Source organism: Aptenodytes patagonicus, chromosome 11 (assembly GCF_965638725.1).
Source record: "Aptenodytes patagonicus chromosome 11, bAptPat1.pri.cur, whole genome shotgun sequence".
NCBI lineage: Eukaryota > Metazoa > Chordata > Aves > Sphenisciformes > Spheniscidae > Aptenodytes > Aptenodytes patagonicus.
This window is the reverse complement of record NC_134959.1, coordinates 24,083,098-24,101,660: the sequence shown is the minus strand read 5'-3', so window position 1 is coordinate 24,101,660 and position 18,563 is coordinate 24,083,098. Positions and strand designations below refer to the sequence as shown.

Genomic DNA, 18,563 nt, shown 5'->3' with positions numbered 1-18,563 from the left:
GCGGTCCCCAGCCTGTCCCGCTGCCTGGGGTTGTTCCTCCCCGGGAGCAGGACTCTGCACGTCTCCTCGTTCAGGAGAACTTCAGGAGGTTCCTGCCAGCCCATTTCTCCAGCCTGTCCAGGTCCCTCTGGACGGCAGCACGACCCTCCGGAGTATCAGCCGCTCCTCCCAGTTGGGTGTCATCCGCAAACCTGCTGAGGGTGCGCCCTGCCCCGTCATCCGGATCACTAACGAAGATGTTAAACAGCACTGGAGCCAGTATTGACCCCTGGGCTACACCACCGGTTACTGGCCTCCAACTAGACCTCGTGCCCGGACATCAACAGCTTGTCTAGGCGGATCTTATGGGAGACGGTGTCAAAGGCAAAACTGAAGTCCGGGTAGACAACATCAGCTGCTCTCCCCTCGTCTGCCAGGCCCATAAATTCATCATAGAAGTTTATCGAGCTGGTCTCCTCCCCCGGGAAAAGCCATGCTGGCTGCTGCTGACCCTCACCTGCCCGGGGATGGTTCCCGGGGGGTTCCACCACCTTCCCGAGGGTGGGGGCGAGGCTGACCGGCCCGCAGCTCCCCGGCTGCCCTTTTGGAAGTCGGGGGTGACACCCGCTTTCCCTCGGGCACCTCTCCCCGGTCACCGTCACCGCTCCGGGACGATCGCGAACGAGCCGGCGGTGGCACCGGCCGAGCGGCGGGGGAAAGCGGCGGCGGGGGGGCGATTGCCCAGGCGGGTCAGGATGGCCGAGCGGTCTAAGGCGCTGCGTTCAGGTCGCAGTCTCCCCTGGAGGCGTGGGTTCGAATCCCACTTCTGACAGCTCCCTTTTGCGCCGCCCGGCCGCCGCTTTTCGCTGGGGGTGGGCGGGGGCCGATAAAAAAAACCCGCCGCAATTAAAGGCGATCGGCTCATTAACTTTAATTAACGCTAAAAGGCGACCGCACCGCAAAAAGGTTGCCACTTGTCAGAAGTGGGATTCGAACCCACGCCTCCAGGGGAGACTGCGACCTGAACGCAGCGCCTTAGACCGCTCGGCCATCCTGACAGCGCTGCGCGGCCTTGCCTGCCCCGCGCTACACCACCCGCAGCCGGCCGCTGTGGCGACCTCCCGCCCGCGGGGGTCCCCGGGCGAGGGCGGCTCCCGCCCCCGAGGGTCCCCGGGCGAGGGCCGCGGGTGTCGGGCGCTGGCGGTTGGGCTCCCCGCGGCTCCCTCTCGCTGGTTCTGTGGCCGCCGGGGGCCCGTACCTCCCTCCTGCCAGGCCGGGGGGCCGGGGGTGAGGGGCCGGCAGCCCTCCTGCACGCAGGCCGCAGCGGCACCGCTCGGAGGCGTTTGTACCTCACTTTGTAGCTTGGGGGTTTGTGACAAATTCTCCAGGGGCAAAAAGCTTCCCAAAGGCATAAACTTGCTGTCGCTGCCCTGGTCAAGACTCACAACCCGTGCTCCCCACGCAGGAGAGAAACCGCCATGGCGGCACCCGGGGAAGAAGCGCAGCGGGCTAAACCTAAACCCAAACCCACCACCGCCTCCTCCTCCCGACAGAAACACCCCGGGAGGTCCCGCCGGGGTGGGGGAAAGGGCCGCAGCCCCGGCCGGTGGCAAGAGCAGGGGGTCGGTGGTTGGGGGGGAACCGGGGAGGGCCACGGCCCAGACCGCGCAACGGTGGGAAGCGTGAGCCAGCGTGCCACGCTGGGCCGCCATCGCAGCGCTTCGGGAAGCGTGAGGAGGAGAGGAACTGCCGCGACCCTTCACGTGGCACACCTGCTTATTTATATATTAAAAAAGGGACTGGAAATAGCTGGCGGTGTCCCTCTGAGGACGTGATCGAGGACGACTCGTCGCTACGCGGGCCAGTTGCAGAGAAGTCGGCGCTTGGATTTCTCACAGAAAAACACGAGTCCTCTCAGCACCTCTCGGCAGCTCCTGCAGCTTCTCCAGAGTATATTTAATATTGGTTTTATACGAAATGTGGTATTATGTATTCTGGAGAAGTGAGGACTGCTAAAGGAGGTGCCAGGACATCTGGCACACGGGCCCGGACCCTGCCAGGACGGGAGGTGGCATGTGGTCTTGGTTGCACATCCCGCCTAGCGCTGCTGCAGCTGAAACCCCCTCAGCCACTGCTGAGCCCCCGAGGGTGACTCGAGGCCCGGGTCTGCCCGCCGGGCATGCACTCCCCAGGGCTTGATGTAGCCCTTCCCCAGAACTGGCTTTTGCTTGAAATACCTTAGCTGGCAATTTTGAAAAAGATCTCTGCTGAGCCTGCCTGCAGCTTCCTACGCTGCCTGCCCATGGTTACGGCTCGGAGGAGTTGTTCTTGGCCGTCTTTGCATGAGCTATCGCTATGAAAGCAAGCTGGGAGAGCAGCCAGAAGAGGGAGAAGTGAATGGAGGGCAGGGAGCAGAAAGGGAAAAAGCCACATCCAGAGCGGCATAAAGAGCCAGCAGAGAAAGCTATTTTTTGAACTTTTCGGTCAGCCCATTGTCCGGCAATGAAAGTCCCTGCGGCCTCAGAGCGGAGATGTTTATCTGCTTCTACTCGCTGTATCTCAACGAGCAGGAAACGATAACAGCGGCGCTGAAATCATCTCCTCCACGTGGCCCCTCGAGGTCCAGGTCCAGCTCCTGCGTGGGAACCGTGAGAGCCTGGGACCTCCACAGGTTGGGCTTGTCCCGGGAGGTCCCTCTCCTGCCCCGTGGGAGAAGCCCAGCCTCTGGAGGTGCCCAGGGCCCGCAGGGAGGTCGGCGTTTGGGAGCCCCAGTCCACCGATACCGGCTCCGAGTTACCAGCACCCAGCTAGGGGATCTCCTTGTAGAGGCACTTTGGCAGGGCAGAGGGGTTTGCTAATTAACTCCAGGGCGGAAGCGGCAATTTTTAGCGTGGATGCTTCAGCCGAGGAAGTAATAACTGCCACATGATGGCATTGTCTGCTGCAGCAAGAGGCAGAGGCCCTTCCAGCTCAGGAAACTCCGCAGGAGCCTCCCCCGGGGGCAGAGCGCGGTGTGAGCTCCTTGGGGCAAGTGGGACCCTTTCAAAGAGCAGGAAAGGACGCGCGTCCGTTCCTCGTGGCCCCTGTCACCCTTGGGCTGGTGGGGCCACCGAGGGGCCCTGGCTGTGGGCCAGGAGTTGGGGACACCTTGGGTGTTGTTTTTTTTTTGTTGCCGGCCATCCGGTGAGTGCCCGGGGGAAGCGGCGCATCCTTTGCTGATGGGGGTCTTTCCTCTCGGCGGATGCCTGTCGGTGGTGGCCAGGGGGATCCCGAGGCCGGCCGCACCACTGCCCTGCACCCCTCCCGGAGGGAGCCTTTGCTCTACAACTTGCCGGTGCTCCCCCATCCCCTCTGACACAGCTCTGGGGGTCTGCGGGGGGGGGGGGGGGGGGGTCGGTCTTGCTGCCTGCAGTCAGGCTGTTCCCTAAATTTCACCCTGCTGGCCTGGAGCAGGTGAACCTGCGGTGCTCTGGAGGTGTGGGCTGGGGCTAGACATGGAGGACACCCGCGGGGAGGTCTCTGGGCTGCAGACCAGCTCAGCGAGAAGGGGCACGGGCATGTCAGCCAGCTCTTGCAGCAGACGGTTTGTGTTGTTTTGGCAAGGGCTGCCTTCAGTCACAAGCCCTGGTTTGAGATCAGCTCTGGTTTGGGGGGGGGGGATTTGTTCCCCAAATAGCATTTTGAATCCTAGGCACGCCTCATCTCTGCTTTCTTCAATTATCCCCTGCTGCCTCCTCGGGTTGGTATGAGGAATCATGGCCCAGGGCAGGAATCTCCCTTATCCTTACCCCCAGCAACCCTTTTTTTAACTGTGCCCAGCCAACACCGAAATGCTAATGGCTAGCCTGTTGCTCTGTTAGGAGGTGAGACAGCTGCATTGACCCTAAAAATACATCCCACAGCCACCACAGCCGATTGGGAGCCCAAGGAGCTCTTGCATCAGGTGGTGGGGCAGGCGTGATGCTCCCAGAAAGAAAGTTTGGGTAAGGCAAAAGCATGTTTCCCTGGGATGATACTGGTGAGGGAGCAGGTCATAGCTGAAACCCGGTGGGAGCGTGGAGGCTCTGGGCAAAAGCAGAGGAGAAGGAGACAGCCTGTTCTTACAACGTGGGGTGCAGAAAATCTGGGGTGGGAGAGGGAAGGGGTCTGGTGACTCCCTGGTCTCTCAGTTGAGCCAGCAAGGCTTGAAAAGGGTTAAGAGCCTGGGCAGAGAAACAGCGTGTCTGGGTTTGTTTCCCTGCCCAGCCCCTGTGTTTATTCTGCTAATTCATGTAAAGGCTTGTTGGGTGCTGGAAGCCCTGCGGGCTCCTGGGGCTGTTTGCTGCTGCTGGTGTGTGTCGCTGGACACCGGTGGGGAGCTCGGTGCGTGCCCGTGGCCGAGGCTTGGCAGAAAGAGCTGCGTGAATGAGCGGGGTGCCAGCTCTGGTCTGGAGGGCTGCGATGTCCCATTTCTATAAGAGACTGTCGGGGATCTGAAAGCTTGTGGGACGGGAGGGCTCAGCTCAGACCAGGGGGTGCCAATGGCCCCAGCGCAGCCACGTCTAGCAGGTCATAGCACTGCATGTGGCAGCTCCTCTTGCCCTTTGGGGCTGGCCCGCAGGTGCCACCGGCTCTCACAGAGACACCGTTGGGGGTCAGCCCCAGCGGCACCGCTGGAGAGAGGTTTTCTGGATCTCTCCTTCACCCACCATCACGGCTTAACGATAAGCTCATGTCAAACTGGTCCCGCAGATGCTGTTGGAAGGCACACAGCCTTCTCCTGCCCTAGGGACATGGGAAGAGGTGAGCCTTTCCAAGAAGGCAATAAACAGGGCTGCTTCTGGTAAGCTCCTTTCTTGGAGATTGGCAGCATTCATGTGCGAACATTTTGGATGGAGAAGTGGGAAGTGGGGGTGCGGAGAGGTGATGATTGTGCTGGCCCACGCGTGCTGTTGGACAGGGCCAAAGGGCTGGGTCTGTGGCAGGCAGGATCTCCCTGCACCCCTGAGCGAAGGGCTGGGGCCAGGACCTGGCCATTCCCGCCTGGAGAAGGACCCCCCAGGACAGGGGGGCTGCTGGCACATGCGCTTTCTGCTCCTGCTGCTGCGGGAGGGAGGGATGGGGGGGTTGGGTAGCTGGGGCTGCTGCAAAGAGGCGCATGCCTCATCCTCTCCCTCAGCCAGGGCAGCAGGCACTAGCTTGACCCTGGGCTGTGGCAGAGGTAAAATAGCAGAGCTGTGGCACTTTTCCTGCTCCCCACCTTCTGCCTGTTCCCACAGTGGCCCTGGTAGGACCCTTTTCCAGGATACGAAGGAGGGGAGACCCCCCTGTACCACCCTGGGGTGAGGCACAGCACAGCCACTCCTACGCCAAGGGAAAGCCTGGCAGCAGCTCCTGCGGCAGCTCCTGTGGTGCACGGAGGTTTCTGTCATGCCCGTCCTGACCAGACCTGCTGCTGCTCTCCCCTCTCTTCCCTGCAGTGCAGTGGTGAGAGAAGGCCCTTCTGGGGATCATCTGGCACTCCTTCATCGCGCCAGTTCTGTGGAAACGTTGCCTTCGGGGCCTGTAGCTACACAGAAGGATTGCAACATCAGGATGTCTCTCCAGCTCCGTAGGGACTTAGCAGGACCCAGGGGCCCGATGTGCTCGGGCAAGCCCGTTCTGGCGGAGTCCCAGCATGCTCCTTCCCCTTATCTGCAAAGCTGCCCCGATTTCATCTGTGCCATCCAGGCACATCTCCCCAGAAGAGCCTTCCCCGTCCCCTGTCCTAGGGAAGAGCTTGCTCCCGGTGGCTGCGTTGCTCTGTGGGGGCCAAGCGACTCTTCTCTGTTTAGGAGGAGCTTAACTGTGTTGCCGACTAAACAGCTCTGTGTTTGCTTCTTTGCACGCAATATTTTCAACCACCTTAAATCTTCTTTATTGCAGCAGCCGATGCAGTCCTTGGCAGTGTCCATGGGACAGTTGCAGAATGAGTTGTCCTCAGTTCTGGCTGCTCCGGCAGCCTGGCTGGCTTGGGACGGTGACCGGTAGCTGTGGGCTGCCTCACCGTGGAAAAACACAGACCATGAGCATTTTGCACTGTGTGCTGGAGCCCAAATTTGTTCTTGTTCACAAGGAAGGAGGAAGCCATTGTGTTCAGAGAAGTGAAAGCCTGTGTGGTTTTCTCTGCTATTTCTGAAAACATTTTCTATGTAAAGTAGTTTCTTAAAAACACAAGCCCCGTCCTGGTTGATACTTCCCAAACAGGACTTGTTTTGCCCCCTGTGGAGACGCTGGCTGCAGACAGCCCCAGGCATCTGCTCCTCATTTCCTGCTTTTTTCTTTAATGTGAGAAAATTCGAAGTCGTGCAGTGCCAAACAGATTTTCTGGATCCCCTGCCATTTAATCCTCTCCCTTATTACACTAACGGCTCAAGAGCTCTACATTAAGCATAGGCTGAGGCCATCTCCAAAACAAGAGGCCATCTTTGGCTCTAAGGAACCATCTCCTGGCTCTAGCACGTTGCCTTGGCCGGGAGAGGGGAGGTTGTTGGGTCGGTTCTGGACTGCTCTGGGCCATACCACCCAGTGCCGTGTCATTGGAAAAGCCATCGAGGCTTCTCCAGACTGAAGTCTGGGAATCTGGTCCCACACGCTGGGGGCCGGCTGCACGCGCTGGCCTCATCTGCAGTACGTGCACCATGTCCTGGCTCACAGACCTTGCTGCATGTGCGCTCCTCAAGAGAAACCGGAGGAGCCCAGTTCTGGAGAGTGTGGAAACTGCCGCAGTGGTGGTGCTTGAGCTGCCCTGAGTTTAAGGCTCTTGGGCTGCAGGAGAGGGGGACTGTATCGGAGCGATGGCTGAGCTGCCAACCCCACTGAGGAGAGGTGGGTGTAGAGCAAGGATGAGCTGCCACAAGGCAGCTCGGAGCTGGGAGCATTATCAGCGGAAAGAATCTCATCACGTGTCCGGCGTTGGAGTCTGTCTGTCTCCTTTGCAGCATCAAAACTGGCTGGGTCTTCCCAAAAGCTAAGTGTTCCTGCTGCCTCTTTCCAGCAAGCCTCTGGGACAGAGGACGTGGACAGCAAAGGATGCTGTTAATACCTGTTACCAGGGGTGCGGGGCTTCCCTGCTCCAGGAGGACCAACTCCTGAGGTCTTGGGAGCTCCTGAACAGACCATGCAGTGGAAATCGTCAGCATTCTCATCTGATCAGCTCTGGCATCTCTTTCTTCCAAGTCACATACAGCCTCCTAGGTCTCACTGACTTTTCCTTTTTCTCCAGTCACCACCTGATTTCCAGGAAGACAAACTTATTGTAACAAACAGCGCATAGTCCTTCTTACACGAGGAACCAAGAATAGCCAAGGAGCATATTGGTGCTCCAGCGTGGAATTTCCAGCATGGAAACACCCTGTAGGAGACGGGCCGTGTTCCGGGGCTGTTTCCTGTTTGTTTAGGACACAGCCCTTGTTCTCTTTGCGTATTGCCTTTGCAGGGTCAAGTTGCTTTTAGCCTTGTATTGGCTTTGCATGGCAAGATTTTGGTAGTGGGTGGGGGGGGTGTGGGGTCTGGTGTGGCTTCTGTGAGAAGCTGCTAGAAGCTTCCCCTGTGTCCGATAGAGCCAATCCCAGCCGGCTCCAAGACGGACCCGCCACTGGCCAAGGCCGAGCCCATCAGCGATGGTGGTAGCGCCTGTGGGATAACATCTTTAAGAAGGGGAAAAGCTGCAGCACAAGAGCAACGGCGGCCGGAGAAAGGAGTGAGAATATGTGAGGGAAGCAACGCTTCAGACACCAAGGGCAGGGAAGAAGGAGGAGGAGGAGGTGCTCCAGGCACCGGAGCAGAGATTCCCCTGCAGCCCATGGTGAAGACCATGGTGAGGCAGGTTGTCCCCCTGCAGCCCATGGAGGTCCATGGTGGGGCAGATATCCACCTGCAGCCCACGGGGGATCCCACGCCGGGGCAGGTGGATGTGCCTTAAGGAAGCTGTGACCCTGTGGAGCCCGTGCTGGAGCAGGCTCCTGGCAGGACCTGTGGACCGTGGAGAGAGGAGCCCACGCTGGAGCAGGTTTGCTGGCAGCACTTGTGACCCCGTGGGGGACCCACACTGGAGCAGGCTGTTCTTGAAGGACTGCAGCCCGTGGAAGGGACCCACGCTGGAGCAGTTTGTGAAGAACTGCAGCCCGTGGGAAGGACTCACATTGGAGAAGTTCGTGGAGGACTGGCTCCTGTGGGAGGGACCCCACGCTGGAGCAGGGGAAGAGTGTGAGGAGTCCTCCCCCTGAGGAGGAAGGAGCGGCAGGAACAACGTGTGATGAACTGACCACAACCCCCATTCCCCGTCCCCCTGCGCCGCTGGGGGCGAGGAGGTAGAGAATTCGGGAGTGAAGTTGAACCCAGGAAGAAGGGGGGGAGGTGTTTTAAGATTTAGTTTTTATTTCTCATTACCCTACTCTGATTTGATTGGTAATAAATTAAATTAATTTTCCCCAAGTCGAGTCTGTTTTGCCCGTGACGGTAATTGGTGAGTGATCTCCCCCTGTCCTGATCTCAATCCACGAGCCTTTCGTTATATTTTCTCTCCCCTGTCCAGCCGAGGAGGGGAGTGAAAGAGCAGCTTGGTGGGCACCAGCGCCAGCCAGGGCCAACCCACCACAAGCCTTCAAGAGCAATTCTCCCGGCATTAGTCATACATTCCTTCCACCTGTGAGGACCTTGACCCTGTGCACAGCCCTGGCAAAGCTGCAGAGGGTGGGTATCCGTGGTTTGGAGCAATAAGCCAAGCTCCTGGCTAATGGTTGCCGGTGAGCAACCAAAGGTTAGGGGTATGGCATCAGACGAGGCTTCTGAGCATGCCTTTGTCATCAACATCCAGTCCACACCAGACCTTGTTCTCCCTTTCTCCGCAGCAAAGCCAGCGTTTAAGTAGCAGGACATCCATCCTGATAGGAAACTGTCCTTAGAGCAGAGCAGGAACTGGAACCAGACAGCCCAGACTCCAACCTCGACACCGAACTGTCTGGCATGAGCCACAGAGTCCTTTTGTGAGTGCTGAGCATCAAACCTGGAGCTGTGTTAGAGGGCCCAGAGGTTACAGTCCCAGCCCCAACGGTGCACAGTGCCCTGTGCATGGCGCCTCTGCCCACGCTCGATAGCAGCTGCACGGACCTACGTTTGCTCATGTTTTTTCCTTGTCCGTGTTTCAGATCAGCCTAAGGGCCTGCCTCATTCGTACTGCAGTTAAAGTTATATGGGGAGAAAAAACCCAACCCTCTTCCTAGTATCTTCTGCTTTTCTTTGGTGCTACACCACCCCTTCAGAGAGCCTTTGGGTGCATCAGGAAGCTTCCTCCCAGTCCTCCTAAGGAAGAATGGGGAAGGACTGTGATGAGCTGCCCCAGCCTGTGGTCTTCGTTGGAAGGATGTGACGTTCGTGGTGGGCTTTCTTCCTCCTCAGTCTTGGTCTGCTTGGTTTCATTTTCATACATTTTTCTTAGCACAGCCTGTGTTCCTTGGTTCCCAGTTACTCAGTTTTTCTGCTCTTTATTTCCTTGAAAGTTGGTTGTCCCTGCCTCACAGGGTTGCACACTCCATTGCTTGGGTGCTGTGATTTGTGTTTATGGACTGGGATTGCTGGTGTCCTCCTCTGCGTGCCCTCATCCACATCACAATTTAATCTACAGTCCCAGACCCACGCTGAATAACTACTTGCTATTCCTAGAAACTAAAGCAAAACTAAATCAAATTAAGACAACAGCAATTGCCTAGACAATTTCTATCGCACCTAAAGAAGCTAAAATCATCTGAAGCCAAAACAAGCCCAGAGAAGTACTGAGATCCTTCACTGTCAGATCAATACAACGCCTATGGTTTATTGCTAGTTACAGCAGAAATATCTCCTGGGCTACAGCAGGTCCTCTGACTTTGGGTTTTTCAATGCTGCAGGACCTAAAAGAAGTGCAGTAAGCGGCTGGCGCTGGCATGCTGGAGGGGCAGATGTGCAATGGGACGGGGAGGGTGGTATAGGACGCGGGTTGGCAGCGACGATGCCAGTTTTCTGTCAGCTGCAGCCCAGGTTTGTCATCGCTTGTTGGAGCTGCCCGCTCCCGTCAGAGCTAACTGCTGTGTCCTCTGCGTCCCGCTTTTGGTGGGAACTGCAGGGCTTGCTGGTGGCTTAGACCCACGCCGCTGCCGGCACTTGAAGGCTTGCCATGTCCCACAGAGCCACGCTGAGGCTGCGGCTGCCCTCCACCTTCCTGCTGCGGGATTTCTTTGTGCAGATGCCACCTCCAAATCCAGCTGCCGAGCTGTCTGGGAGCAAAGGGAGGTCTCCGAGGGTGTCCTGGAGGAGTCCCCTACCAGGTAAAACACCACCAGCCCAGCCTGTGCAGGAAAAGCAGCTGCGTTACCCTGCCAAAGAGCTGTTTGTGCCTTAAAACAACAATACCTGTGGTAAGTCCTGCCTTTAGCAAACGAAGCACTTGCCCTCACACTTTATGTGCGTGTTGGAGCCCTTCCTCAGATTTATCCATCAATGACAGTAAACCCTTTGCAGAAGAAGCAGAACCTGTTTTTTCAGGGGACATGTGAGCATTTGTGGGCTGTGCCATCGCTTTCAGCATCCAAGGCACCCGACGGCCTCGGGCAATGCCAGTTCCCGGAATAAAAGTCTCCTGTAAGGCTCTGCCCAGCCTGAGAAAACACCGTTTGGAGAAGGGGCCAGAAAACATCCCAGCAGACGCAGCATGTTCTGTTCTGGCTGGATGAAACAGACTATTTCAAGGTCTTAATTTTTGTTTTATTTTATTTCCTTGAAATGGGCTTTATCTTCTCTTACAATATAAGCAAAGGCTGAAGTTACAGGCTGGGACTTTCACCAAATGTTTTAAAAATGCATCATATGGAAACCTGGGGGTTTTCACTTTTTAGGAATAAAATCCTAACTGGAACTGTCGGAATTTCCCATAGCACAGAGAAGCCAGGTTTCCACCAGCCCTAAGAAAACTCTGGGGAAAAAAAGATTTCAAGGGCAGCCACGCTTGATCTTATCTTCATCTTTCAGTTGAGGGAGTTGGCAGGGGGAATTGTTATGTATTCTGCTGGGATCTGAGATGAAAGAGAAAGTAAAGGTGCAGGATGTGACCGCCGAGTTGGTATGTCCGCTTCAGACATGGCTGCGTGCTGGTGCCAGGAAGCTCCCCAGCCAACCTGGTTGTTTGCAGATCTGGGGGCCTCGTACTCCTGCTCTCAGCATCAGCAAGACCCCGATGGCTGAGATCCTGCCATATACCGAAAGCCAGGACTGTAGTAACAAGCACACGCTGCGGACAACGTGCCCAGGGAACAAGGAGCTGCTTGGGGAGGCCACTGGGTCCCCTGCTCACCTCTTGCTTTGGTGACGCTCCTAAGAGGCAGCCTGGCCTGAGCTCGCCAGTCTAGCTGATGAACTTGTGATCCTGATTAGCAAATGCCGCCTCTTTTGGCCTAATGAGCAGCGCTGCTGTTATAAGATGGCTGCCAAAAAGGAAGGGAATAGCTGCTTTTGCATTCGGGGTAAATGATGAGCTTAATGTACATCGGGGAGCTGCAGGTTGGAGGTTGGGAGAGCTTCATAAGCCTAAGGACAGTGGTGCCTTAGCACAGGCTGTCTGGCCAAGAGACACATCGGTGGGAGAGGAGGATGGAGCAGCTGACTCCTGAAAGTCCCTGCCTGAATAATTTGCCAAGGAGGCTGGAGCTGCTCTGCGTGAGCTAAGAAAAGCTGATGTAAGTGCAGCTGGGGAATTCCAGGAGCCATCTAGCTCCGGAGCAGGCGGTATTCCCTCCCCGTCCCGCTCTTCCCTCCGCCTCCTGTCATCACCCTGAGACTCGTGCGGGGGAGCTGAATAACAGCTGAAACCCCATCTCGGGTCTTCATAATCCTGGAATGAGCTGCAGCAGCTGTGTTGCTCCGGAGGATGCAATAAGCAGTCGGGAGCGGGAAATACTGCCAGTAATCCTTCCCTGCCTACCCTTCCTACTGCCGACCACGGGAACATGAAGGCTGTTTCTCTCCAGGTCCTGCTTGTGCTGAGGATCTTGTGCCTGGCGACCCTGGCTGGAGGTGAGACACAGCTCCGCTTGCTACTCCCTGGGCTCCCCGGGGGAGCAGCGAGGTTCACGAGGGGCTGGTGAAGTGGGGGGGGAAGGCGGTGCTGGATCGGGCTACAGGCACCGAGGGACCTTCATGGGCTGTGGGAGATCTTGTAGCAGGATCAGGCTACAAGGGGAAGGGGCAGGGGGAGCCTACGGCGGCAATCCTGGCAGCAGGGAATTCTGAGCAGCCCCGTGGCGGCTTTTGTCACTCCTGAGGGTGGGTGGGGAGAGTGTCGGAGAGACTTTCTGATGATCCCTATTAGAAAAGAAGCGTAATGGACTTTTCCCCTTTCTTCATGTCCCCTAGGGACATGCCATGGGGGCAGACCGCAGCCTGCCCAAGGATGGATGTCTGTCCGCAAAGGCTCCCTGTCCTGAGGATGCCAGTGCTCCCGTGGCTGCGTGGTGGGGGGTGTGTGTGTGTGCTGTCGCCTGCAGCTCCAGTGCCTGTGCAGTGTGTGTGTGTGTGTGTGTGTGTGCAGTGTGTGTGTGTGCACAGGTGGGAAACGCTCTTCTCTTCGCTGGATAAAGACCTTGGCGTGCTCCGGGGTGGTCCCGCGTGGGGCCGGAGGACCGGGAGGAGGTGGGCGCACCTCTCCCTGGGCTGGTCTCGGTTTAAGTCGCCTATGGCACAGATCAGTGATTGCTGCCCAAGGCAGCAATTAAGCAGGGTGGGTTGCCAGGCTGGCAGCCAGCTTCTCGGCAGCGCAGGCAAAGCTGGACTTCGCCCAGGACAAAGGGATGATCTATTCTGCCATGGGAAGGGAGACGGGCAAAGAGCCCTTAAGATCTGTGCCCTGCTGCCACCAGACGGGAGGAGTGAGGACAGCAAGGGCAGCTGGGGATGGAGCTTCTTCCTCTCCTCACACCTCCGAGCAGGTTCTCCAGGGCTGGCCTGAGTAAAGTGGGCAACGGGGACGCCGGGCAGCTTACCCTGCCCTGGGAACCCGCTGCCTGCTTCAGCACTGCCTAGCTCTGCTCACCTGTGGCCAAGCATCCATCTCCTCTGAAGTGATGAAATCAGGCTGGCTCTGCAGAAAGAAAGGCTGGCGGTGCTCCCTGGCCGGGGTCTCTTGAGGAACCGTGCTGAAAAGCAGGTACCGATGGCTTCCAGGAGCGGTGCCTCTGAGGAGCCGTGGTCCCAGGTGGATAAACACCCAGATCCCAGGTGTCCCTGAGGCCCCTTTGGCAAAGATTCAGATGCAGCTCGGAGAAGTGGAGTTCTAAAGATCTAAACCAGACTCCAGCTCCTTTCTTCACAGGGGGCCTCGGATAAATCAGAGCTTGTTTTTCTGAGTCTTGCCCCCTGGGACGTCAGAAACAAATTGCCAGGCTGCGTTGTGCAACCTCCCCTCACTTGGCAAACGCCTGTTGTTGCAGGCTAGGGGTAGGTGCAGGAATGAAAGGTCCCCGGTGGTGTGACTGGCTTTGCCCTTTGAAGGGGTCAAGTGGAGTTTTATTTTTACACTTTGCAAAATGAAAACCGTATTTTCCGGTGGAGGTGGAAAAGAGATGCTTGGTGAGAAACTGTGCTGTGAAGCTGGGCTGCTGAGATATCTACGGGAGCAATGTATCATTCACCAAAAGGTTCTTTCTCTGCACCCTTTCTCTGAGTCCAAGTGGCATTCAGAGACCACGTACCAGCAAACAGAGAGGCAGGATGCTCACCTGTGGCCAAGCATCCATCTCCTCTGAAGTGATGAAATCAGGCTGGCTCTGCAGAAAGAAAGGCTGGCGGTGCTCCCTGGTGCTTCCCTCACCTGGAGGGAAACTCCCACAGCAGGAAGAGGTATGACTGATCCAGATACGGATGGGACAGGCATCCTGCCCTCTGATCTGCACTGCCTGCACCAAGAGCCAGCTGGTGATGGCTGCAGCAGGTCTTTTGGGAATGAAGAAATGTGTCTTCTGGGCAGCGTGCTGAGAGCACTCCTCCTGTGACCCAAAGGGGAGAGGACCTGCAGGTCCAGGTGTTTGCACAAAGGACCTCCAGCCAGTGCTTGCACATCCTATAAGGCAAGCTGCAACGGTGTCCCAAGAGCCCCATGATTTTCACAGTGCTTTTTTGCGGTTTTCTGGGTACCATATCACCTGTTCGGGTGATACAAACAATCATGGCCCTGGCAGGAGTTGTCTTCATAGAGGCATCTCATTTTGGCAGGGACTGGAAACTTCTATGGCAAGCTTTGGACTCCTTCTCCCCAGAGAAGGGGAAAAAGAAAGTGCTGGGTTTTACTGTACCTAATAAAAAGCCAATGTTTAATACGTTGAAAACTTTATTTCAGGGCAACCCAAAGCACCTCTGAAGTGTTCAATAGAGTGCGGCCGTTTTACATCTGGGATAGCGGCGAAGCGGATAAGGAGCTACCGCAGGACCGAACCCCGCTGCACCAAACAAGCTGTCATGTAAGCACTGCCCCGCCGCCTGCCTCCCTTGCCGTACGCCCTCCGACACCAGTTAAGCATTAACCTGCCAGCAAATGCCCTTGCTTTGGAGCAAGGAGCAATCTGGAAAGAGAGCGAACGCTGGTATTTATTTGAAGGGTGGGTGGGGTTCTTTCCCTATTTAAAGACCGACAGCCTCCAAGTGAGATCAGGGGCTCACACAGAGAGTGAGACAGGGATAAAGGGATGGGGAAAGGGACTGACGGACGGACGTACATGCTGGCAGAACGGGGCAGTGGAAGCACGCAGGGCGAGAGCTCACGTGTTTCTGTGAAAGCAGGTATTTTCTCTGGAAGCAGATTCAGACTCGTGAGCTTAACTGGATGAGGAAAACTGCATTTTTTCCCCAGAATAATGGGTTTGACTTACCCTGGAGGTGAGGGACCATCAAGACCACTTTACTGCAGTTCAGGAGGTTGCTCCAGAGTGAATCTGCTGGGCTGGCCCTGGAAAGCCTCGTCTCATCTCAGTAAATCAGAGGGGTTTGTCTTCATGGACACTTGCCCCTAGGCAGCTGGTGCCTGCAGAGCTTCCTGCTCTGAGCGCTGGAGGCAAACACTGCGTCCAAACATCAGGACAAGGCTTTTGAAAGAGGAAAAACTTCTTAGGGGGAAACCCTTCACCCATGAGTCATGTTCAGCTGCTCCTCATTCAATCAGATCTCAGAGGCACCTGCCTTTCCTGAAATAAATAATCCATCCAACCTGGTGGTGTTTACTATGGGCTTGAGAGTCAGTGTTGCTGTCTGCATGCCTTCCCTATCACGCTGATAATCTAAACCAGTGTTTTATTTATCCAGTAAGTGATCCCTTTTTATTTTCAGATTTATTACTCTGAAGTCCTTGGAGATTTGTGCAGATCCGGAGGCAGAGTGGGTGAAGAAGATCGTAGAGAAACTGGACCAGAAAAAGGCCACAGCCTCCCCCCTTCCACGTGATGCCACCTCAGCAGCGGCGCCAGAAGAGCCCGGTGTTTTTCAGAAACATGTTGATCTTGCAGTAACGGCTCCATCTCAGGTCACTGCTCCACCTAGTTTTTTCCAAGGGACTGGCACAACAGTTTTGGAGAGAATACATGTTCCTGCTGCCAGGACGGAGGCGTCCACCAAGTCCCCACCAGCCACACAGGACAGCACCCAGCTCCCTGCAGGGTCGTCCCCCGTGATATGGGAAATTGCTGCCCGCTCTGAAGTCACTCCAGAAGCAAACAGAGATTCCTTAAAATCTCCTGCACCTTCAACAACTTCTGCAGCAGGCATGGTCTCCAGCCAGCCCACCCCATATCCCACGGCTCTTGTGCTTGGCTTTGACAACGCCATAGGATCTACAGAAGAACCTGTAGGACATACTGCAAATGCTAGGGCTGAAGTTCGAGACACGACTTCTCCTGGCTCAGATTCAGACCCCGTGGCCATTACTAAAGGATCAGACCATCCTGTACTTTCTGCAGATGAATCCCTGAACCCTACAAGTGCAAGAGCCAACGCACCAGACACTGGTTCTAGCAGTTTTAGTTCAGATCTCCCCTCCACCCTGGACAGCATGGAGATCGCCACAGTCCCAGCCACACCAGTTCCACCAGAGACTACTTCAGTTTCTACTCTAAACCCCACAACTGCCACAGACGAAGGTCCTTCTGTCCATACCAACAAGGTTGTCAGTTCCTCTGCAGGTGCTTTTGGTACTAGAACATTTGATTATTCATCGCCTGTAGGAAAGCAAGATCCTTCAGATAAGTTAGTTTTTACTAGTCAAGCATTCTCAGGCCAAGCCAGGGTGCAGCTGACTACAGAAAGGCCAAATGATCTGCCTTTTCCCCGCTTCTTGTCAAGATCTCAAATGCACTTTGTCATCCCAGTTTCTGTGGTAGGTGGTCTGATGGCTTGCAGTGTTGCTGTTGTATGGCTATATCTAAAATTTGGAGTCAAAACAGAAGAAATGTCCAGAGAAATGGTACAGGGCTTGCTCTACCAGAAGGACGGACATCAAAACAATGTCTATCCAATGGAAGTAATCTGAATGCTTTATGGCGTGGACATTTTTGGCCTAAACTATATGTGTGTTGCTGCAGGAAAGCTAGGTTTATGCTGAACTGGTGACGAGTACGAAGCAAGGCAGGGAATAAAAATACCGGAGAAAACTGATTTTTTTTTTTTTTTTTTTTTTTGCAGAGCAGAATGTCCAAAAATATATCTAAGTCGTCGCTGACCAATGACAGTATTTTGGAAATAAATGAGACACTTTTTTTTTCTTTCTGGCATTGTTACGTACAAAGGCTATTGCTGTTCTAGAGCTGCTTGGTGGCTCTCTGCCAGGTGGTGGGCAGAAGTGAATTTCCAAATTGCTGTTGGGAATTTTTCTGCGTTTCCTCACAGCCCAGCGGAGAAGCCACCCACTCACCCACACTGCTGGACTCGGGCTCAGCCACCTTGGGCAATCTTAACACCAAAAGCACGATTTGCACTTAAACTCTCTGCTGCTTCTTTCTTTGCACTTCAGGTCGCTGCTCTGTCAGAGCAAGACCGATGCTGGTGGTCAGCTGGGTGCTGGCTCTCCTTGGGCTGATCCAATACCCCATTTACTCTTGCTGGAGGCACGAGGGATAGTCTAGCCTTTCAGACAGAGGTGATGAAAACTGCATCTGATTAGGGGACTGAAGGTCAGTGCTACAGATTTCACGTTCAGAGGAGCTGCCAACCCACAGTCCGTCTCCTCCTTGAACTCAGACCACCCTTCTCTCCAACAACTATGGGCATTTCTTCTTGCAGATTTAGTCTGAGACCCGGTTCTTAGCAAATCAACTGCAATAAAACCCTTCTGCCGGCTGACGCGCCCTGTGTCCCGCTGCGTCCAACACCAGGGCAGGATAACGTGGATGAGCCTTTGCAAATGGGAGAAAACAAGAAGTCACCCAATAATTTTGCTATTCCTGTGATAACATTGGAGGGGTTTTTCTGTTCTCTGCAAGCACAAAACCCAGGAAATACTCTCTTGGAGGAGCTAAATGCAATTCTGGATTTAGTCACATAGGAATTACTCCACCACAGCAGACGTACCATCCTTCTGGTCCCATATTCTCTCTAGAAATAAGCATGTTTGCTGATCCACAAAAAAGCACAAAATGCCTGCTCGTGGTCTTACACTTCAGCCGCATTTTAGTTTTTCTTTTTTGGATAGCACTCATCACCAGGCTATTAAAGCCCCATAACAGTACCAGGCTTTTTTTTAACCCGAATTGGTTTTGATTTTTACACATCTAGACGTTGCTGTGTGTAAGCCTTGCCTTTTATCTGTGGTCAGTTCCTGAAAGCCCTTATTAAACATTGACTCCAGTATGAATTTTGCTGGAGCGTGCAAAGGTCTTCATGATATGATGCTTTGTAGGTAGAGATATGTATCAAGGGTCAGATCCTCCTCTAACCAACCTCAGTGGATCAGATCCCAAAGTATAAATATGCATGTAGAAAAAAAAGAAAGCAAAAACACATAATGAGCAAGATAATCAAAGCAAAAATGATGGGCCAGCTGTAAAGCAGAGCTAGAGGAAGGCGGCCTATTAGATCCATCAGATCGCACCTTCAGGGCATCCATCCAGCCCTGGAGGTGGAGAGGATGGACTGCAACGGTGTTTGATTTCTGCCATCACTCAGTCCCTTATGTCTGCATTTTGTTGGCTTGAGAGAGGGGAGCCAGGGATTCATCTCGGGCTTTGCAAGTACAGAATGCAATCAATCTGATTAATTGTAATTAGGAATTTGGGGTGAAACCCCTCCTTGTGCAGCAGCACTCCCGTGCAGCCCAGCTGTGTAACACTGGCTGGGGTTGATTTACCTGGAGGGTGAATCAGGGGCTGTCAGCGCCGCCTCCCCATCCGCCCCGCTTGTGCACGGCTGGGGTTCGTGGCCTCGCAGTTCGTGAGGCGGTGTACTATGGCATTATTTTTATATGAAACACTAGAAATGTTATTTTTGTAGTAAAGTTTTGTAGCCATTTGAATGTATGTAGTATCCCGTCCTTGTTACTGGAGCATCGCGGAGTCGAGACC

The 18,563-nt window shown here is 55.0% G+C and overlaps 1 protein-coding gene and 2 non-coding genes across 3 annotated transcripts; 2 read left to right on the top strand and 1 right to left on the bottom strand.

Moving 5' to 3' along the window:
- Window positions 1-728: 728 nt before the first annotated feature.
- Window positions 729-811, top strand: TRNAL-CAG (transfer RNA leucine (anticodon CAG)). The gene has a single exon. It is a non-coding gene; the product is annotated as a tRNA-Leu (tRNA).
- A 143-nt stretch (window positions 812-954) lies between these two features.
- TRNAL-CAG (transfer RNA leucine (anticodon CAG)) lies at window positions 955-1,037 on the bottom strand. Its single transcript has one exon. It is a non-coding gene; the product is annotated as a tRNA-Leu (tRNA).
- A 10,751-nt stretch (window positions 1,038-11,788) lies between these two features.
- LOC143165791 (uncharacterized) lies at window positions 11,789-16,676 on the top strand. Its single transcript, XM_076349556.1, has 3 exons — window positions 11,789-12,042; window positions 14,360-14,480; window positions 15,343-16,676. The coding sequence occupies exons 1-3, from the start codon at window positions 11,976-11,978 to the stop codon at window positions 16,535-16,537; spliced, it is 1,383 nt and encodes a 460-aa protein (XP_076205671.1). The 5' UTR covers window positions 11,789-11,975; the 3' UTR covers window positions 16,538-16,676.
- Window positions 16,677-18,563: the final 1,887 nt, after the last annotated feature.

Coding starts and splice junctions, on each gene's coding strand:
- LOC143165791 (XM_076349556.1), top strand. CDS start 11,976: ATGAAGGCTGTTTCTCTCCAGGTCCTGCTTGTGCTGAGGATCTTGTGC. Junction 12,043..14,359: donor CCTGGCGACCCTGGCTGGAG/GTGAGACACAGC, acceptor ACTTTATTTCAG/GGCAACCCAAAGCACCTCTG. Junction 14,481..15,342: donor TGCACCAAACAAGCTGTCAT/GTAAGCACTGCC, acceptor TTTTATTTTCAG/ATTTATTACTCTGAAGTCCT.